This window comes from Orcinus orca, chromosome 1, assembly GCF_937001465.1.
Source record: "Orcinus orca chromosome 1, mOrcOrc1.1, whole genome shotgun sequence".
Taxonomy (NCBI): Eukaryota; Metazoa; Chordata; class Mammalia; order Artiodactyla; family Delphinidae; genus Orcinus; species Orcinus orca.
The window spans coordinates 35029955-35051573 of record NC_064559.1 but is presented as its reverse complement, the minus strand read 5'-3'; the positions used below and the strand labels follow the sequence as shown (position 1 = coordinate 35051573).

Below are 21619 nucleotides of genomic sequence, written 5' to 3'. Positions count from 1 at the left end.
GGCGCAGGAAACATACACCGGGTTGGGAGGGCAAGGAATGGGGGCAGTAGTGAGTGGCAGATGGGGTGTTTTGAGGAGGAAGGATGTGTCCAAGGCTGGAGGGGTCACAGAGGCTCTCTCACAGAGATGTGTATAGATTTCCCAGCATGAGGCTTTGAAACTTCTGGCCTCAGCAAGTTCTCCAGTCTTGGGATGTGTTAGGAGTGGATTTTTTTACAATTTTAGCTTTGGAGAAAGAATATTTTATTCATTTAGGACCTGCGAAGAACCACGGGATGAGTTCAGCTCAACAGATTTGTTAGGAGCCCTTCCCACGGCTTTCAGGGAGAGGTGGGAGTTAGTTAGGGAGCGAAGGTCAGAATAGCCCAGCTGGCCTCTGAGGGTGTCACAGTGGGGGTGGGGTGGGAAACCCATCACCTCGGACCAGGACTGTGGCCTCCTTAGATGCACTGTCCACCACCGTCTGGGCCATGCATGTGTACTTCCCACCGTGGCGCAGCTGGGCGTTCAGGATGGTCAGATCCCCAACCGTCTCCTTCTGCACACGGAGGACAGGAAGCGGGGCGGGTCAGAGGAAGCAGCCCTGGCTAGTGCATGAGTCAGGGGACAGGAGGCGGGGCTCAGAGTCCCCTGCTCTGTTACTTCCCCAGACCCCTTGCACCTCGCTCTTCCTCTCTGTTCCGTGGGAGGGATCAGCTAGTCTCTACTTGGTACCACTGGGGATTAAACGACATTTTTTTTTACAGAAGACAGTCAGTGATGGTTCGAGTTAATGATATCATCTGTGCTGGGGGGCAGGATAACAAGAGTAGGGGAGTGAGTCTTGCTCGGTGTCTGGAATTCCAGGTTTGACCCTAACCCTCTTCTAAATGCATAGACGTCGGGTGGAATCTGGGGAACTGCCCGTCTAAGGGAGGGTGCTTATGAACCCAGGGATGAGCTTGCCATCATGGCATTCCTGGGGGAAGGGGGAAAAGCTTTGGTGGTGTTGATGGCTCTCGTGGGTCCCCTGTCTGCCCAGAAGGAGGGAGGAGCCCTGGGTTCTCTGGCCTCAGGCCTTACCACACTGGCCCTTCGGTAGTGACCCCCAGGCTTGTCGAAATCGATGGGGAAGTCATCCAGGGTCCAGATGAAGGTGAGGTCCATGGTGGGGTCGTGGGAGGCGTGGCACTGCAGGGTCAGGTTATCTCCCAAGTTGATGTCGGCACTCGAGGGGGCTAGAGTGATCTTGGTTGCATCTACCAAGACAAAGGGCCCCTGAGTGGAAGGGGAGGAAGTAGGCCCAGGCAGGGGTGGCAGGGCAGGGTGAGAGGCTCTGTCTTGAGCCCCAGGAAAGAGAACAGGCAGCGTGGCCAACAGCATCCTGACCTCCCAGCAGCCCCGCGAGTGCGTGGGAGGGAGGCAGGAGTATATCCCGGATGGCGGTGTTTGGGGGCAGTCCCAAGAGAAACCGAATCCTGGGGTAGCCTCAAAACCAAACTAGGGGCTTTCCTGGTGGTGCAGTGGTTGAGAGTCCGCCTGCCGATGCAGGGGACACGGGTTCGTGCCCCGGTCCGGGAAGATCCCCCATGCCACGGAGTGGCTAGGCCCGTGAGCCACGGCTGCTGAGCCTGCGCGTCTGGAGCCTGTGCTCCGCAACGGGAGAGGCCACAAAAGTGAGAGGCCTGCGTACCGCAAAACAAACAAACAAACTAGGAGGAACATGGGAACACAAGAGCCCAATGGCGAGGAGGGACGGCACCCCGTGGTGGCTGAGTCACCAACCTCAGCTAAACCATGGTCCTTACCTCTCACAGACAGGATGCCCGTGCTGTTGGCTTTGCCCATGAAATTCTCAGCAAAGCAGGTATATTTGCCTTCATCTGACCGACTGATGTTTCTTATGATCAAGGTGCCATCCGGAGTTACAGTCACTCTGCAGCAAGGACAGAGCAGATCTGGCCAACCCAGTGACACAGTGTAGTCACGGGAAGGGGACTCACCTCCAGGGAGAGAGAGGGTGAGCAGGAATTGCTCAGGTGGGGTGGGGCTGGTACCTGCTGCTGTTGACCAAAATCTCAGTGCCTTTGCTCCAGAGCACCACGGCCTTCGGAGCTGCCCTGGGCTGACAGGGGATAACGATCTCTCCCCCTCGGGCTGCGGGGATCAGACGCCTTACAGGATTCAGCCTAAAGTCGGGGGCAAGTGCTGGAAGGAAGGGGGAGCGCCCCACAGTCACGCAGGGAATCGAACCAGCACTCGTTGCCCTGGCGTCAGATGTCACCTGGCTACATGTTAAACATTTTATGTTCCGTCTATGGCCAATCCACGAGTGACCCCCTAGCAGCACCACTTCCAAAATAGCCAGGATCCAGCCCCTTCTCATCACCCCCACTGCCACCAGATCTCTGCTGGTTGGCCTTCCTGATTTTGCATTTTCTTTCTACAATCTCTTCTCCACCCAGCTGCCAGGAATATCATTTTAAAAACACAAAACAGACACTCAGAATGAAGTCCAACGCCTCCCAAGGGCTCACAAAGGAGTCCCTACCTCTCTGATCACATCTTGCTCCATTCCTTCCCTCACTTATTGTGCTCTATGACCTGGGCCATTTTTTTCCTCTTCTTTTTTTGGTTCCGTGAAGATGACATGATTTTTCCTGCCTCAGGACCTTTGCACTTACTATACATTTTGCTTGGAAAGCCCCCAGATCTTCACATGGTTGGTTCACATCCCAAATGCAACTTCTTCAGAGAGGTCTTCCCTGACCATCCCCTCTAACTGGCCCACCTTACCCACAGCACTCTGCGGGATTTTCTTTACTGTATTTTTTATGGCTGTCTGAAATTATCTTATTTAATTGTTTGATTTTGTGTTTATTTGCCCCCCTCTCTCCACTGGATTGTAAGATACTTGAAGGCAGAGACCTTATTTTTCGTGTTCACTTCTTAGGAGGTGTTGAAGAAATATTGGTTGAATGAATGAATGAGTCTTAGTTAAGCCTCACTACAACTGGATGAGGTAGGTACCGTTCTGTCCATTTTACAGATGAGGAAACAGACTACAAGCTTAAGTCACACATCTAAGGATACTGGACTAGCTGACATTTACTGGGCGCCTGTTATGTGATGGGCAGTTCCTTATGCTTTAGCTCTATCATCTCCTTTCATCCCCACAGCAGCTGGATGAGGGCTGGGCTATTATTGCCCACATTTTATTATTCAAGAAACTGAAACACAAAGAGATTAATAACTTGCCGAAGGTCACACAGGCAAAGGGGCTGCATTAAACCCAAATCTAGCTGATTTGGCTTTCAGTGACTTTTGCCACTTTTTTTTCATGGCGGCAGACATTTCCTTTTCCACGTCAGACGCGGGTCAAGCCAGAGACCCTGTCCTCTGGGAGCTCCATCTAGTGTCTCATCTCCTGTCTTAAATCCCTGAGTTCTACTCAGAAGCTGTTGGAAAACTAAGGAAAACTGCCAGGTGAGCGTGTGCATTTAGAAATGCTGCAACTCACAACCCCTAATGCCCCCCACATGGGTGTCCCCGGGGACGTCCTCTCTCCCTGGGCCCCTTACCTTGCACGGCCAGCTCGGCACTGGCGTAGATGGTGCCGTGCTTGTTCTCCGCCACACACTGGTACATGCCTGAGTCCTCCAGGCTCAGCTTGGAGAATCGCAAGTCTCCGGCCAGCACTTCTACCCGGGCCTGTGCAGAAGATCAGGACCACTGGGTGGGGGCTTATGGGGTGGATGCAGTGGAGACCGGGCTGCCTGGAGGGGGCGCCTGTATGCCCAGTCCTATCCAGGGCCACCTGGAATCCCAGGACGCACAGATTCCCCTGGCCTCCCCACACGTCTGCACCCGGAAGCCAGAGGGGCAGGTGACACACTCAGGACCACATAGTGCTTTTGTGGCTGAGTTGGGCCTGAACTCAGGTCCCTGGACCCTCCAGACTCTATCCAGTTGACCAGCCTGAGGCCATGTGACTCTGGGATGGAGAGAAGCACCTAGAACTACGCTGTGGCACCCTAATTGGCCCAGAAAGGTTGCCAGTGTGCGGAAGGGGAGGAGATCTGGAGGGTGAGGGAACCAGGTGAGCAGAGGAAGGTGTGCTGTGTGTGTGGAAGGAAGCCCCAGGTCTCCTACCTGGGAGGCCAGAGGATCCCCATCCCGAAGCCAGCGCACTGTGGGCCGGGGCTTGCCGGCGGCTGCGCATTCCCAGTGCAGGTTGGAACCGATGTCAGCCTCCATGTCTGAGATCACCTTGAGCCACTCGGGCTGAGCTGCGGGGAGCAAGGGAGAGCAAGGCTGGGGAGGGGCTGGGGAGGAGCTGGGAGGAGCTCCGCGAATTAACTGGACTGGATTTGCAGGGCTGCAGCTCCTGCGCCAGACAGCAGAGAGCGCCAGCCGCATTCCGGGGTGGGGAGAAGCAGGTTCAAGACAACTGGCACTGCCAGTAACTCTTTTAGCGACTTAAGTCATTCTAATGCTTTCCATGTGCTTTCTGCAACCTTGACTGAAGCTCTGAGCTGACCACAGCACCAGCCTCGTCTGGTCCCATACCCACCCAGTGCACCCCGTGGGCAGGAAAGTTTCAGCAAGGGGCTGCCTAATCTCCTCCCTGACTTCTGGGTCGGCTTCCTCAAGGACAGGGGAAGGCAGGCGGCGAGGGTGTCCGGCTCTGTACCCTGCACGATGATGCGGCCCTGGACGGTGTCGCGGCCCTTGGAGTTCTCCGCCTCACACTCGTAGGTGCCTTCGTCCTCGAAGCCTACGCTGGGGATCTGCAGGGTGGGCTCGGCTGTGGCCCACTGTGGGGACAAGGAGCCATCCACTTTGCGCCACTTGATCCTGGGGACGGGGCTGGCAGGGGAGACAAAGCCAGAGGGGGTGGGTTGAGCTAGGCAGACTCCCTTGTGCCTGCAACTCCTCCCCCAACCCAGGTCCCCCTGAGATGCTGGGCAGGTGGGGACGACGGGGAGGAGGGCCGGGAAGAGACAGGGAGAGCGGCCAGGAGAGGAGGAGGGGCCTCTCCCAGGGAGGCTCAGAGCACAGGTGGTCTGTTCCCTGAAGCTGACTTGCCCTCATGGCTGACCCCACCCTGCCCTGGCCTCTTCTGGGCCTGCCCTCCTCAGCAGCGGCCTGCAATCTGGTTCTTTATGGGTCCCCTTCCTCCTCTCCCCAACAGGGCCTTGCCTCTACTTTTCAAAGGGGATTAAGTTGTTAGTAATCTGTGTACTAAAATGGACTGAGGTATCGGTGAGTTTTACAAGGTAACGCATTACCCTTCATGTGTTTTAAATATGGATTTTCTGGAAGCCCAATAACTTTCCACAAAGCAGGGGGCATCTTGGGTAACCACAGGAGATATGTGAGGGAGGAGGGGACCAATGCACAAATCACATTCTTTCATTCATTCTACAAACATTTATTGAGTACCTGCTATTTGCTTAGCCCTGTTCCAGTGAGTCCTTTTTCTGAGAGAGTAAGAGTTCTATTATACATTTTCTATTTTAAGAGATAACTGTTAGCATCCACAGAATACTTACTAAATACCAGATGCTATTCTAAGCACTGTACATATATTAGTTCATTCAATCCTCATAACAACCCCATGAGGTAGGTACTATTATTATCACCATGTACAAATAGGGAAACCGAGGCACAGAGAGGTTAAGTGGTTTACCCAAGGTCTCCCAGCCAGCAAGTGACAGAGCTAGTAGTTGAACGAGGCAGGCTGGGTTGGGGTCCACGCACCATGCTACCTGCCCCCAGCCTGGGGTGTTGTATAAGCTGCCTGAGCCTATCATGCACGTTGCTGGGAAGATGTCTCCCCCAGAGGGTTAGTGCTCAGTGAGTGGCGGTTGCTACCCACCGTGGGTCCGGCACTCTGCTAGACCCTGCGAAGGCACCGAGATGACTGAGAGCCGGCCCTGCCTGCCCTCTCCCTGAGGGGCTCTGAGAGGCTGTGCCCTGGCCTGTCTCCTCCCTCCCCCACCACTCACTTCCCGAAGGCGAAGCACTCCAGGGTGACCTGCTGCCCCACCAGCGCATAGGTCTCTGCTGGGAACCGGGCCTTGATGCTGGGGGCAAAGAGCCTGGTGTCTGGGGAGAGAGGGTTCACACATCAGATCCAGATCGGGTGCTCCTGTGCTTAGGATCTCAGCACAACTCAGAGCCCACACTTTCTTGACTCCCTTTCCCCTTGGGGGCATGCAGCAAGGGTCTGAGGCCATGTAGCAGGAAGACCCTGGGGTCCAGGCCCAGACCCTGTGCCCTTTGAGCTGCTCTTCACAACTTCAAAGGGAAGACCCCCTTTCCCAACACCCCTTGACCCCTTCAGCTCCCTCCTCCTCGCCTTGCCCACTGACCCTGACCTTCCGCAGCCAGGTTGAGCTGAGCAAACTTGCTGAAGACGCTCTTGGTGGAGAAATCCATGTGGCTTGTGGCCAGGCAGGAGTAGTTGCCCAAGTCTGAGGCATTGGTCCGGGCAATGTACAGGTTCCCTGTGGTCTGGGACACGAAGTGACGCCCATCCGTAGGGATGAAGTTGGGGAACTCGTTGAGGAGCCAGCGGTAGGACAAGCCTAGGAATGGGGAGTTTGAGGAAACCGGGGGTGCTGGGCTAATGGAGCAACTCTGGGTAGGACCTCAACGCGCTGCTGGGGATCCGTAGACCCTGTCCTGAGAGCCCCTGTGCTCTGAACTGGGGCTGAGGGGAGACCTAGAGGGAAGATGCGACTTTATCTCTGCCCTCAGCTAGTGCTGTCTGCTGGGGAAACAGCCCCTGCCCTTGGGGACCTCCCAGTCTGATGGGGGGTGGGGCACAGAATCATTTAGAGTTGGGCACCCTGGGATCAGTGCTTCCAAGGGTCACTCACCACCTCTTATTCCATCCCTCTTCTGCTGAGCGGCCAGAAGCCCCTCCTGTGCCCTCTGTCTAACATGGCCCAGGGGCCTGACTCACCTGGGTAGTGGGCGGGTGGGTTACAGGGCAACATCACACCCCAGCCTTCGTGGGTTTTCACTGGGTCTCGCTCCTCCTTGGAGAATTCCTGCAGGACTGGAGGTGGAGACCCTGTGCTCAGGCGCTGTCCTCCAAGCCTGCGGGACCCTCCCTCCCCAGCTCAGGCTCCATGGGGAAGTAGTCACCCGCCCTTCTGGACACTTTTTCCAGCCCTGTCTTCTCTACCCCAAAGCGTCCCGGCACCCCGTGGGGCTCACAGCCAAAGCGGAGGACAGCCTCCCTGCTGACGACGGTGCCCACTGGGTTGGAGGCCAGGCACTGGTAGACGCCGGCGTCCTGGGCTTTGGTGGGGTTCATGATGACCAGGTTGCCCCCAACCAGCTGGTGGCGGGAGCCTGGTTCCAGCTTCATCTCGGTGCCATTCATCTTCCACCTGCAGTGGGGGCGGAGAGGGGCTGATGTGACGAAAAATTGCCCACTGCCCAGGGCCTCCTAGCACCACTGCGAGGGTCTCACCTGTAGGTGGCCGGAGGGCTGGCCCGGGCACGGCATGCCAGTGTCACCTTTTCCTCGGTGGACTCCTCTGGGAATAGCAGACCGAGGGGCTGGTCTTCAAAGACAGGCCCAAAGGTGGCCGGGGATCCCCAGGCTGAGCTCCAAGCTGCAGATGGGGGACACCACCAGAGGTCTCAGGGCCTAGGGGCCAGCTGGAGCCTGGCCTCCAGGGCAGCGCTGTCCAATAGAACTTTTGGCAGTGATGGAAAGGTTCCATTTTCTGCCCTGTCCAGTACAGTAGCTATTTGCCATTAGCCACTGTGCCCCTGAAATATGGCTAGTGCAGCTGAGGAACCAGATTTTAAATTTTATTTGATTATAATTAATTAAAATTTGAATTTCAATAGGTTGGGCAGACCCCATCTAGTCACTTAGTTCAGTCAGTCACCCCTCCTATACTCAGATATTGAGTACCTGCTGTATACTTAGCACTGGGCGAGGCCCTGTGTAGCAAAATGAGTAAGACACAGTCCCTCTTCCTCAAGGAGCTTGCGACCCAGGGAGGAAGACAGAAAACTGACAGTAGGTGAGAGCCATAATAGTGGTTTAGGTTCAAGAGCAGGGACCCTCGGAGTGGAAGCAGTCAGGGGACTCATGGAAGAGCTGACCTGCAGGGTGTGAGATGGGCCTTGAGAGATGCATGGAAGCCACTGGCTAAAAAGGGGGAGAGAGGAGGTGTGGCCCTGGAGCCTAGTGTTCCTTCTGGGGAGGGCGCCCTGAGAGAACGTGCTCTGGCCCTGGGCCTCTATTAGCTGTTACAGGACCCTTCTAAGCCTCAGAGTCTTCACCTGTGAAATGGAAAGAAGATGAACCCCCCTCCCAGGGTCTGTAGCAGGGTTCAGCTTGACACAGGCTGTGTACTCAGCCACTGTCTCCTGGACCCAAGTGAGGGGGCCGGGTGGGGGTCAGGGGAAGAGGAAGGCTCAGTGGTGGGTGGATGACGTACACGTTGCTTTGGGGCATTTTATAAAATTCCATTGTGACATTTCAAGAAAGAGAGGCCCAGAAAAGGGAGCGACTTGCCCACAGTCACAGGGCAAGCCTGTGGCACGCGCAGCTCTAGACCTCGGGTTCCTGAATTTGCTGGGCAGATGGGTATCCCGCATGCAAATGGCATTTTCCTGCCTGGCCCCCTCCCGGGGCAGATGCCTTGCTCTCCATGTCCCCTTGTCCAGGCTCACTGGGGCAGGCTCTGAGAGGCAGAGGGCAGTGTTTCACATCTGCCTCTGTCTGCGGACTGGTGTGGCCGGTCATTCTTTGCCTTTGTGGTGTCAGGCAGGAGCCAGGCCACCCCTAATTGGCTCCTAACCCTCCATGAAGCTGAGTTCAGGCCCTCCTTGGTGGGTCGTGGGGGATCCCCATTAACCAATTAGTGCCTGCTCTCCCGGTGCATCCAGCTGTCAGCCCTGGTCCAGGGGTGGGGGTGGGCCCCGTGCCACAGCTGAGGCCCAGCCTTGGACCCCTGGGAGTGATGGCAGCTGTCAAGCAGCTCTCAGAATGAGGAAGGAGGCAGGGCTCCCTGAAATGGCATCCCCCATCCGCCCTCCCCACCACCCATCAGTATCCCTCATCCCCGCCCCAGGCCTCGGAGATGGCAGCGCATCCTCTCGGCTGGAGAGCCCAGCTTAATCCTAAGTTAATGATGGTGGTGGAGGGTAGGGACCCCTGCCCCAGCTGGGACTGCCGGGAGGGGAGGGAAAGGAGGGGTAGCGGAGGCAGCCAGGCTGCTGGGAACAACCTTGCATAATAGCAGCTTCCAGTAACTCTGTCTGGATGGTGGGGGGGGGGGGGGGAGGGGGGCGGATGGTGGCTGAGTGGGCCTGGGGCACACTGATACTTTAAGCTTCCAGAAAAAGCTTTCTCTCCGGCATTCAGCCATATATACACCCTCACCCAATATCCACAGACACATGCTTTCCACCTCTCACGTATACACACTTCCTTATATGCACACAGACATCACACATATATACATACATGACTCTCTAAGCTACTCCAGTAGTCAGATATACACATTTATACACACACCCGTTCCCATGCACATATGGCTACAAATGTCCACATATACTTATTTATATCTACATCTAGGCATTCATAATAACAAAATAGATGCTATTTATCGAGGGCTAACTCTTTACCAAATACCATGCTCCACATTCCTTTCTCATAACCTCTTTACAAAGTAGCCAGTGCCATTTTCTCGTTTGGCTAATGTGAAAACTGAGACTTCGAAGGTTAAATCACTTGCCCCAAGTCACACAGAGAAGGAGCAGATCTAGGGGTGTGGACCCTGGCCAGCCTCCCCCCATAGCCAGCGTCCTTAACCACAGGGCTCAGAATTCTTGACTTCAGTTTCCCATCAGGACCATCAGAGATGCTGCTCTATCCTGGAGGTCCCGAATCAGAATCTCTAGGAGTGAGGCCCAGGAATCTAGATTTTAAAAGGGCCTCACGGGCATTCTGAAGAGCGGATAGAGTTGAGAGCCATGCGCTGTGTGTAAGGCCTTCTATACACATTCATCATCCCCCAAATGCAGCATGCCCTCCATGCAATAATAACGCACTCACATCTCCACCCTCTCAAGCATCCACAGACACACCCACACTCACCCCACACCTCCCTCTGAAGCTACACACACGTCCACCCACACATGCACTTTTTCTCTCTCTCTCTCTCTCTCTCTCTCACACACACACACACACACACACACACACACACTCCCAGGGAAAGCCACCCACTCTGTGCTGTCCTTGTTCGGCATCCTCTCTGATTCTCTCCTGAATCCCTATCCTGACAACTCTGCTCCCCCAAACACAGGTTTCAGGATCTCATGGAGGAAGGAGATTAGGGAGCTGAGACTGTGGAGGGGAAGCCGTGCTGCCCGTCTTTGCACTGGGGTGCAGGAATCCGAAGCTGCCTCCCCAGGGTAGGTGCGCAAAGACAGCCAAGAGCTGAGGCCCCTTCCTAGGGGGTGGGAACAGCCATGGGATGTTCTGCTCCTGCCTCTGCGGTTGCTGGAGGTGGCAGACCAGGCCCCGTCTCCCTTGGCCTTCCTGCCTCTCTGGGTCTATGGACCGCGGAGGCTGCACATACTGCTTACCTCAGATGATGGGGTCCCAGCACTGACTGACCCTGAGGGTGGGGAACGCGGAGGAGCCCGGGTACGTCCGCCACTCTCTCTGGGGTGGGTGTCTCCTGCCCCTTGCAGCCTGGGCTCCCCAGCCCAGCAGCTCCTCCAGATCTGGGGGGCCCTGGCACTGGGAGCTAGGCCTGGAGCTGGGGGCCTGGGAGGCTCCCCTATTTCCCAGCAGCCTCACTGACTTGGATGCTGGGTTGGGAGGCAGTTAGGACATAATGAGAACATCTGAAACTATGCCAGTGGAGTCCTTCCCTGGTGAGACGAAGAATTTAAAATGTGCTGGTTGCAGCCTTGCAGGGGCTGTGGGGTGGGGGGTGGGGGTGTGGAGCCTGAGGTATAGCTAGAACTCCAGAAGGACACCAGAGGATGGGTACCCTTTCTCCCACGGAGATCTTTAAGGAAAAAAGAAACGTCTATTGATCCGGGCTGAGGGTCAGGGCAGAGAGGCCAAGCAGCGGTTCCAGTAGGCCCCTCCGAGCAGCAGCAGGCTGTTGGAAGGTTCCCCCAGCTCAGACAGCCTGGGGATCCCATACCGCCTCCCTAGCCCACTCTCCAGAATCCAGCCAGCCCGGGCCCCTTGTGCTGCACTGCTCGGTTTTCCGTACCCTCCTTTTCCTTCTGCCAAGCGCCTTCCTCCCCTCTCCCCACTTGAAGCACCCCTGGCATGAGAACTTTTGCTTGGGTCCCTCTTGCCTTTTTCCTGGGCCACGCCCTGCTCTGCCTCATCTCTTCCCAGATCCCATTCCACATTTGGTCCATTTGCCAGGCTTCACTGTTGTCCTGAGGAACCCTCCCAGAGTTGTGTGGTCAGGGCACCCTAGAGCAGTACTATCCAATAGAACTTTCCGTGATGATGGAAATATTCTATAAACGGTGCTATCCAATACGGCTATGAGGCCTTGAAATGTGGCTAGTACAACTAAGCAACTAATTTTAAATTTAATCTTGCAGCCTTAAGAGGCTGCAACTCTGGGCTGATGTCATGGAGATCTGGTTGTGCCATAGTCTCGCTGTGTGACCCAGGGCAAGTCCCTCACCCTCTCTGGATCATCTACAATACGACAAAGACTCATTCCCTCTCCTCCTAATCTCAAAGGGAAAGTAAACTCCACAAACAGGAAACTTTTATAAGGAAATGGCCTCAAACTGGAGTGCCACGCAGTGCAGTCAATTATTTCTGTAGTCACATCACTAACATAATAGCAGTGATATAACGCTGTGATCATGCCCGCTAGGCTTCGGAGTCCAGACAAGCCCTCTTACCTGGAGTGGAGACAAGGGCCACAGCGGCCAGCATTAGCAAGTGTGATTTCCTCCTGGCAGGTGTCCCCATGGTGAGCATTCCAGGCAGAAGTGGGGAGCGGAGGAGAGGAGCCTCAGCCCTGCACAGGGAGAGTCTGGCTGGAGGCTGAGAAGGACCTAGGGAGGCAGAAAGGCGGGGGAGGACTCTGAGCTGAGGAGCGCCCCTCCCAGCTCCAGGTACATCTGGGTCAGCGGCGATGCTTTTGCCTCAGCCTGGGGAGAGGCTGGAATTGCTCTCACCCTCCCCAGGGCCCCAGGGGAAGGGGCTTGGCCATTACCAAGGAGCTCTTCCCAGGGCCGAGTGCCTCCTGCTGGCCCCCTGGGAGTCTGGCTCTGCCCTGTACCCTCACCCCACCTCCCGTGCAGCCAGCAGGGTGTTGCTCAGGGAGTGAAAGCAGTGACTAATTGGGAGGCAAGAAGCCAGCGCCTGCTCACCCGGTAATAGCTCTCAGTGCAGGGCCAGAAGAGAGCAGGGCCCGTGCCTGGGTTTGGGGAACTAGTAACATCTTCTAGGAATCGGGCCCGCTTTCCCCTGCCCCGCACACAGCTGCCTGGGTTGGGGGTAATAAGCCCCTCTGGGAGCTGCAGCAAGTCTCTGGGAACCAGCCTGTTTTTCTACCAGTGAGGAGGGGTTTCATTGATTCGCCCACACCCTCTCACCTGGACCCCAGGTAAGGCACTTAGGTACTGTACATGATGGAGCCATAACCTTGGCCCCCTTAGTAAGGTTTCCCAACCAGATGGGCTAGTGGGCCTGGACAGGCCTTCTGGGCCGAAAGAGTTAACGCAGCTCCTAGAGGAGCCTCCCTCTTGCCGAGATGAGCGGAGATTTGGTTAGATCCTGGAGCCCTGAAGAACCTGCTCCCTGGGGGGCACCAAGAGCAAATCAGAGCCCCCCCTCCATCAGTCTGAGAGAGGGGGGCCTCATCCTGGGGGGAGAGCAGGTCCAGCCTTCCACCAACTCCCCATCTCCAGGCTGTCCTGCCCAGTTTGGGGTGGGGGGAGTGTGGGATCTCAGGGGCCTGCTTCTTGGTTATCAGACTGAGTCTGGGTCACTGGGCTCCCAGGCTACTGGGGGCCAGATCGCCCTGCTGCATATTCCGCTTCTCTGCCCTGCTACCTGCTTTGCAGAAAACTAAGAGCAGAAGGAGGTGATCTAAGGTTGAGGGAGCGAGCCCGGCTGGGGGCTCTTCCACTAACTGGCTTCAAGACCCATGCCATCTCTGGGCCTCAGCGTCCTCATCTGTAAAATGGGTGCTCTCTAGCGTCTCTTCCAGCTCTGAGACTGTGATTCTCCCAGAGAGTGCAGGGTGGCCGAGGGCCTGGGAACGCTGCCCCTGGGTGGGAGTGGGGAGGTGGAGATGGCAGGCTGCTGATGACCTGAGTCTGCCTCTAGGGCCAGTGCAGACTCAGGATCTCCCGGCCTCACTGCGGGCTCTATTCCCCAGGAAATAGAGGGCTCCCAAATGCCCTTAAACCTCAATATTGATCACCACCACCCGTTCCTGCCTTCCCAACAGCCACAGCTGGCACCGAAGGAGCAGGCAGGGGGTGGGGGGAAGAGAGGGGAGAAGTGGGCCCAGGGCCCGTCAGGGAGGATATAGGCTGAGAAGCTTGGTGTTCCGATTCGAGTGGCGGGAGTGGTGTTTAAACAGATGGCACTCCCTCCCCCGCCCCAACTCCAGCCTCATACCCACCTCCCTGTGTCAGAAAGGGGGCCAGGTGCCACCTCTCCACCTGTCCCTCCCTATCCTTGCCACTTTCAGTTCCAGGCTTGAACCCAGAGATTCAGCACTTCCAGCCCGTCCAACACGCCCCCAGCACCCTCAGCGCAGAATAGGTATCACTTGTGTGTTGTACTTAACTGCTTGAGAACAGCTGTGATTGTGTGCCTGCACGTCACATGCTCACACTCACACTCACACAGTGGGCTGACCAGTCTTCAGTGCTGCCCAAGGGCAACCCCAGGGCACGCACACACACACACACCCCTCATACGCCCTCTCACACAAATTGTCTCTCACTCACACACTCCCTCCCTCTCTCTCATACACACATACACTCTCACACATGCTCTCAGGTTACTGGGGTCAGCAGGGTGCTTAGCCATGGAAGAATCTAGAAGCAGGACCCTGGATGGTACACAAATGCAGGAAGCTGTCCTCATGATAGGGAGCCACTGGGGCACTGGGAACCACAACAGGCGTTGGAATCGATGGACAGGAGTTGGTGACCTTGGCTTCATCTCCTAACAGTGTTGGGAGCTTGGACAAGTTCTCTCCCCTGGTGGACCTCAGTTTTCTCATCTGCGCAGTGGAGATCGTAACACTTCCTTTGCAGAGCTGTTCTGAGTGTGGAGTGAGGTACAGAGTGCCCTGCAGAGGCAGTCTTGGGGCTGTTTGGACTTGCCTTCGGGTAGCGGTGGGGATAGGGGCGTGGAGAGAAGATGGGGCACCAGGCCCCCTCCCCACTTCAGCCAGAGCAACTCCACTTATACTTGCTTTATCTGCTGGACTTCCCTCCGAGTTTCCCTTTACTCGAAGGTTTCCGCAGCTCCGAAGAGTTTGAAAACACCCCTTTGGCACAGGTGTGCCCCGTCCGGAGTCTGGCACAGAGAAGGTGCTCAGTCATCGTTTGCTTCCTGCCCTTTGTCTGCCTGCCAGTCTTGAGAGCTCAGCGAGGGGGTAGGGTGTGGGCTCGGGGAGACAGGCACTTATCCTGAGTGTGTCCGAGCAAAACGGAAACAGACGGGCAGGGACCTGCGGCCGGGGCTGGAGACTCCAGGGACGAGTCTGCTGCTGCCCGTCTGCTGTTGCCCACCAGCAGTGCTGGAGAGAGTGGGGTGGGTGTGCGTGTGTGCGTGTGTACGCATGTGTGTGATGTTTGTGCGTATCTGTGTGTTCTGTCTCTATGTCCCTGTGTACATGTGTGGTCTGGTCTTGTGTCTCTGTGTATATGCATGTGTCTGTGTATGAGTATATCTGGTCTTTGTGTATTGAATATATGCCTCTGTGTGTGTGTGTATCTGTGTGTCTGTGTCTTGTGTCCCAGCCCTGCCTTGTTTCCCGGTGATCTGCCAGGAGCCCTGCACCCTGGATCATTCACCTCCACCCCACAGTGGTCAGAATTATCTGGTATCTCTCTTACCATAAGTAATTACCATACATCATGGATAATACAATCCCTCTGTTCATCCTAAACTTCGATTTAATCCTGGACTTTTATCAGTCACTTCTGGGCTCAAGGGCCCTGGGCACCCCCTGGGGCCTGAGACCTGCAGCCTCAGAGGAGACATGGGTCGGGGCGGGGCTGGTACCAGGAAGCACCTAGGGTTGCCCTCGGGGAGCATTAGAGGCTGATCAACCCCATCAGATGTACATTGAGCCAAGCCCACTCCGTGCTAAGGCCTTGTGTGAACGCACATCCCCACCCCCCAGAGCTTGGGTCAAAGGTTGGAGCTTATTTCCTCCCTGACACGAGGCAGTTGGCATGCAGCCTTGTTCTGCGTCCATTCCCACTGCATATTTAACACCATGTGCCAGGCATTGTGCTAAGTGCTGGGGAGGCAGGAATAAAAACACCGCCTTTGCTGAGTTCCCTGCCCAGCTGAGTGCAGCAGGGGATGTGCTCACGAGCTGCATGGGCCAGTCGTCTCCCCATACCATCTGCCCTGTGACACATTCTAGAATACCCAGGATGGAGGAGGCCTTTTTGTCAAGTGCAAGGCCGGCGTGGAGCTATGCCAGGCCTAGAGCTGGCCCTGTGGACCCTGAGCCAGCCAGGCCTGGCCCCGGCCAGCTGCCCTGGTGCAGGGGTGCAGGCACAGGCTGGTACAGGCGGACACAGGCTGTCACCATCCGGGGCCGGTCCTGGGAGAACGTGGGGGGCTCATAGGCTGCTTGGGGTTCCGGGAGACCAGGGAGAGCTGGCCGAATTGCCGGGCCCAGGAGACAAAGGGCCCGGAGGACAGCTGGGGATGGAAGGCTGTGAGCTGGACTCCAGGGTTTGCTGGCTGAGGGCCCTTGCACAGAGGCAGTCGGAAAATGAAAGACACACTCCACCCAAGTGCTTTCCCTTGGGGTACTGAGCTCCTGGCCCCAAGCCTGTCTCTCCTTCCCCCTGGACAATGGAGATTTGAGCAGCTTTGGGATGGGTGGTGGTAGGAAAAGAAGGAGTTTGGAGCCCATTTGAGGGCAGAGACTAAGTGACTTGTTGTAAGCTGACAGGTATTATAGGAGCCCCTCGTGTCCCCACCGTGCTCCACCTAGCAGCACAGCACGCTGGCTTAGTGGGGTGGGCTCTTGCGTTGACAGACCTGACACTTACTAGCCAGTGTAACCTTAGTATAACTAACCAGCGTAACCCCAGTTATTACATTCATTACTTAACCTCTCTGAGCCTCAGTCTCCATCTGCAAAATGGGGATGAGAGGGGTAGTACCCACCTCCCGGGACCCTGTGAGGTCAGCACAATTCCTAGCCCATAGTAAGCGCTTGAGATAGATCAGAGCTCATCACTGAGAACCGTCATGGGCCTCGAGCATGGACCCCAGCACACCGAGGGACACACAAGTGTGTCGACAGACACTGGGCCCGGCTGTGGGTCGGGCTCACTTCCACACAGTCGCGACATTCGGGCCAGGCTCACATGTGTCGAGAACGCTGAGAGTCTCCCACAGACTCCCTGGGCTGTACCCCACAGGCGTGGCGGGCCTGGGCCAGCACCGGCGGGCATGCCGTTCCAGACAAGGCACAAGGACACACAGAGACACGTCCAGACACCGCGTGTGCAGGAGAGCACCTGGCTCGGACACCCACGCGGGCCCCCCCAAACAGGTGCGCAACCTCAGCCACTGCACCTCCTGCCTGTGGGGTGTACGATGGGAGGGGGACTCTGCCTACGAAAGGAATTGCCACCTGGGACGGGACCACTGTCTTCCGGGAAGGTCTGAGCCATGCCCACACCCCCTGGGAGGATGGGGTGTCTTCAGTGGCCTGGTGGGCCCGCGTGCCTGGTGGCAGGAGCTGGCAGGAAGAGGACTGCAGTTGAGAGGCCTCGGTGCGGGCAGGGCTGGTGCCCTGAGCTGGAGGAGGTCCTCCGGGCATATTTGGGTGGGATAGGGACCTTCTCAGTCCCCACTGGGGGACAGGGACTGCTTGGTGACAGGGCAGCCTTGCAGCTGGGTCCCTCCCCAGCCTGCTCTGTGTGCTCCCTCTCCTCCCCCTCCTCGGTGTTCTCTGCAGCCTCTTTGTATTCGCAGCTGGTTCCCTGAGGCCCCAGCCCTGGCACTGCCGTGCCCTCGGGGGAGAGCTGTGACTCCCAGGCTCGTGGGTTTGCCTGAGCTTTCGGCACGGGGCCGGGAAAGTCCGGCCCTTGATCTGCAGCCGGGAGTCTTTGGCCCTTCTGTCCCCACCCTCTCCACTGAAGAGACCCCTCAAAGTGGGGAGTGGGCAGAAGGGGAGAGCCTTGCATTCTCCTGGGAGGACCTGGGGGCGGGCAAGTAGCACCCAGACTCGAGGTTTTCCTACTTGCCTGCCTACTCCGTGTGGGGTCTGGGGGCAGAACGAGTGAGGGCTTTGGGAGGGGGGCCCTTTTGAGACATCAGGCATAGGAGCGATTGTTTCAACTTGGTTCAGAAGATCCAAATCGGGAAGAAATTACTGGAGCAATTTTGCATGTCCCCTCATCTCTGCTGAGAGGTGACTCCCTCTAATTCTTGGACGGCTGGTTCAGAACCAAGCCTGGTCGAGGTGGGTTTGAACTTGCTCCTCCCCTCAGGCTAGTTTCCACTCTAGGGCCCAAATTAACTGTACCTGTTGGGTTGCACCGCAGGAAGGCCACCCTTCAGCCAGAGCCAGTGTCGGGGAGCCTTTTGGTCTATGAGGTCGTTGGACATTGAGAGGATGTGGGCTGGGCTGGAGAAGACCCAGCAGGTTTCATCTGGATGGGTGCCCCAAGTGTGGGGTGGGGCTCATCAGATAAAGATGCTGAGGTGCACTTGGGTTTGCACACGTTCTGGGATAGAGTGTGTTCAGTTTTGGGTGAGAATGTCACACACTTTTGCTTTTGTTTGCATCCTCTCTGGGTAAACAAGGAAACATGGGCTCATTTTGCATCAGGAGAACTCATTAAACCCATGGAAGTACTTCTTTACTCCAGGACAGTTACCATTGGGGCACAGAACCCATGGGAACTCCCATGAATGTTCCAAGTTAGCAAAGTCCTGGGGGGTTTGGTCTAGATTAGGGAGGTCCGGAAGGTTGAGAGGTGGTCAGCATGCAGGAGGGAGAGAAAAGGATGTCTGTCTTCTTATGGATTCCTGAGTCATCTCCCCCTGTACCATTTGCAAGAGGATACCTGAGGCTGGGAGAAATTAACAGGTCACCTAGTCCAACCTCTACTTCTAGGCAGGACTGTCTCTAAGCTTGGACAGTTCTCCACACCCTCACAGAGTCATTGGAAAGGAGGTTGCCCTACTTCCTCATGGCACGTCTTCCTGGTGAGGAAGTGTCTCCTGCAGTCTAGCTTCAATCCCTCCTGCTTCACTGGCATATCTTTTGCTCTAGTTCTTCTTTCCCTGTGTATCAGTCCTCAGCCCTGTGGTTCCAACCTCAGGCATAAATGTGTGTAGATAAGCTTTCTCACAAACATTTGGCTGAAGATGTTTCTGGGAGGTGGGGCACCGTGCATTCTCCAAACCACCCCAAAGGTATTGCTTCCCTGATGGCCTTAAAGTCAGAGAGGATACCTTGGGGGTACCTCCTTCTTTGTACTTACTCCTGAGGAGCAAGTGTGGTCAGTTGGTCAGAGACAATGTGTGCAACCATCCCGTTGAGCACACTTCTTCAGAGGCCCATCCCACACGTGTCTCTATTTGAACAACTGCTGGCAGAGAAGGTGCTGGAATGGAGTTGCATAAGGAGCAAAATCTGGCAGGGGGAACGGTGCGGGGTAGGTGGAGGAGTGCATTCGACCAGGAAGGGAATGCGAGGAGAGAGCTTGGCCGGGTGGGGCATAGAAGACGCGTGGGGAATAAGAGAGAGAGAGAGCAGGGGACACCTTTCCTAGGGCAGTGCACCCCTGCTTCCCTCACTGCTCATGGTGAGCCCCAGAAGGACAGGTGGATCTTGGGTGACTTTGATGCCGTGGGCTCTGCGGCCCCTCCCTGTCTGTCTCACCTCCCACCTCCCTCTTGCCGGCTGGCAACTCCTGATAGATCTCATGGGAAATTAGGAAGAACTTTGACCTTGTGGTCAAAGCCTTCCTTGAGTGGTCCTGCAGCCTGGCTAGAAGGGGTTAACTGTGGGGCACCCTGGGGAAGGGCATGGATGCTGTTGTGTCTAAGGGAAGAACTCCCTCCCCCCCGAGGACAGGAGTCAGGGCACCATCTCCCTGCTCCACCTCCAGCCTCTCCCACAGGTTCCGGTGGCTCCGTCTGGTTCCCTCTGAGTGCAACTGGGAGGCGGGGACTCAGAGGCTAAGTGGAGGTAGGGGCTCTCCAGGCAGGAGGTTGGGAGAGGAGCCTGAGACTGCTGCCCAGAGTGATGTCAGATCACCGACCTCCTGGGTTATTTGGGCTCTTCCTCCTACTGCTTCCCTTTGAGCAGAAGAGAAAGGATGCCAGCTGGAATGGGAAGGGAGTTTGGGGCCTTGGGGAGTCGGCTGAAAGGAAAGGGTGATAAGAGTCTGACCAGTTGCAGGCTGGACATGAAGTGGGGGAAGTTAAGGGCAGGAAACCTGGAGGCTAAAAAACCTGCCCTTCTCCAGGGCAGGGGCCATGGGTACTCACAGTTCACTCCATCCTGGTCTGTCTAGATTCCCAAACCTCCAAACAACCTTGACTGACAACTTTTCCTCCTGGGATACAGGCTCAGCCCCCAGTGCTCTGTGGCTGAAGGGTCCCTGGCTTTTTCCCTGTGTAGGGTCAGGACTCTCCTTCCACAGGCACTGTCTTAGCTCACCCCACTCCTTGCCTCCCAGACCTGGGAATCCCTCCTGGAGAAGGTGATGGGATTCATCTCTGGGCACTGGCTGGGGCTGCTTCCCCCACCACTGGCTATTATGTAAGCCCTACAGTGCTGGACAGAAGGATTGCCCTCTCTTTCTAGACCCCCTAAATGGTACCCCTCCCCCTTCTAGCCTAGCCCCTTTCCCCACTGGAGAGCCAAACTTCTGCAAATCCTTTCTTCCCACCGGTGAGGCTGAGGGGGAGGGATCTGAGGAGAAGATAAGGTTGGGGAGGGGGGAAGGGATGTGACTTGCCTCAGTTTCTCCTCCCTATGTCCCCGCTCCAGGACAGGGCTTTGCCCAAACTTGTGCTCCAGTCTCTCCTTGTCTCCCACAGCCTTCCCCTCTGCCGAACAGAAGCAAGACTTTGCAAAGAGGTCACCCTGCACAGGCAGACCCAGGGGGACCTCAAGTCTGGGCAGTCAGGCTCAATTCCTTCTAGGGATATCTGGGCACAGGTCAGGGTCTGGGACTTGTCCTCATGGAGAGTCAAGCCCTGGACCAGGGGTGTGGGGCAGGCCCATAGCCTCTGCCCTCTCCGGAGGCAGTTGTTGCTACCAGCCTGTGGCTTGAATTCCTGGACACACTGCTGGGGTCCAGGTTCCGGGCCAGGCTTGGCCTGCTAGGGCCCTGAAGGATGCCACCCACGTAGGGCGGAGGGCATCTCCAGTCCTGGTGGCCCCTGTGGGGCTGGGGTGAGAAGTCAGACTGGCCCCTGCCAGCCAGCTGGGGTTCCTGCCCTGTCCCTGCCCCCTCCCAAGTTGCCAGGAAACTGAACGCGGAGCCCCTGCCCACAGCAGCGCCCTGGGAAGCCCCAGGACTGGAGGAGACAAAAGCGGTTGGCACCTACCTGGGCTGAAAGAAGGGTGTTGGCTGGGGTAGGTGGACGCTGCTCATAGCCCCCTGGGCCGCCCTCCTCTCCTCCCGGCTCGCCTCAGCCTCAGCTGATCCCTGCTGTCCTGGCGCGGCAGCGGCGGCAGTGGCGGTGGCGGGTGAGGGCGCGCGCGCGCGTGTATGTGTGTGTGTGTGTGTCCGCGCGCGCGCGCGCGCGCGCGCGCGCTGGAGCCACTGCAGCATCTCTGCATCAAGATGTGCTCCTCCCTCTCCCAGGCTCCGCTCACTGGCTGGCTCCCGACGCTCGCTCGGGGCCCTGGAGACCGCTTCCTTCTGCCCCCCTCCCACCCCCTTCCCGTCCCCACCCTCCTGGCTTTACCTCATTTGCTGTCATTTAAGGGCTAGAGAGCGAGCCAGGCGCCCGCGTCTTCCATAATGCATGGGCAGCTCAGCTCCTGGCGCTGTCTGGCCTGCCTGCCCCCACCTTCCCTGCCCAGCCCAGAACGGAAGGGCTGGAGAGGGGTGCGGTGAGGAGGCAAAAGAAAGTGGCTCCTATCCTCAAACCCTAGAGACCTATGGAGGCAAACTCCTTGTTTCCTCCAGAAATCCCCTGTTAGAGGAAGGGCTGCGAATCAGAAATCCCCAGTTAGTGGCGCAAAGCAAGTGGGGTGGAGGGCTGCCTCCGTTGCCCACCTTACGTGTTTATTTTTATTGTTTCCCTTGCTTATAAAAGTAACACGGGCTCTTGGTCAAAATATCCGAACATTAGAGGAAATTTAAAAATAGATAGTGAAAGTACCTTAACAAATTTAAATCACATGCCTCCAGG

The 21619-nt window shown here is 56.7% G+C and overlaps 1 protein-coding gene across 5 annotated transcripts in view; it reads right to left on the bottom strand.

Moving 5' to 3' along the window:
* CNTN2 (contactin 2) overlaps window positions 1-21060 on the bottom strand; it is a 32087-nt gene extending 11027 nt beyond the window's left edge. For 2 of the 5 annotated variants that reach the window (XM_004282456.3, XM_033410508.2), the window contains exons 1-14: window positions 20807-21060; window positions 11911-12066; window positions 7469-7613; window positions 7210-7385; window positions 6953-7048; window positions 6363-6572; window positions 5991-6090; window positions 4673-4848; window positions 4132-4268; window positions 3561-3690; window positions 2037-2187; window positions 1788-1915; window positions 1063-1238; window positions 418-538 (exon numbers count right to left, since the gene is read on the bottom strand). In XM_004282456.3, coding sequence (XP_004282504.1) covers window positions 418-538; window positions 1063-1238; window positions 1788-1915; window positions 2037-2187; window positions 3561-3690; window positions 4132-4268; window positions 4673-4848; window positions 5991-6090; window positions 6363-6572; window positions 6953-7048; window positions 7210-7385; window positions 7469-7613; window positions 11911-11989 — 1825 coding nt within the window. In that variant the 5' untranslated portion in view covers window positions 11990-12066; window positions 20807-21060. Of the gene's footprint in view, window positions 1-417; window positions 539-1062; window positions 1239-1787; window positions 1916-2036; window positions 2188-3560; window positions 3691-4131; window positions 4269-4672; window positions 4849-5990; window positions 6091-6362; window positions 6573-6952; window positions 7049-7209; window positions 7386-7468; window positions 7614-8115; window positions 8296-11910; window positions 12067-20211; window positions 20303-20806 lie in introns of all 5 variants that reach the window. The other 3 variants (XM_049707432.1, XM_049707427.1, XM_049707436.1) reach the window with 3 other exon arrangements.
* Between the last annotated feature and the right edge of the window lie 559 nt (window positions 21061-21619).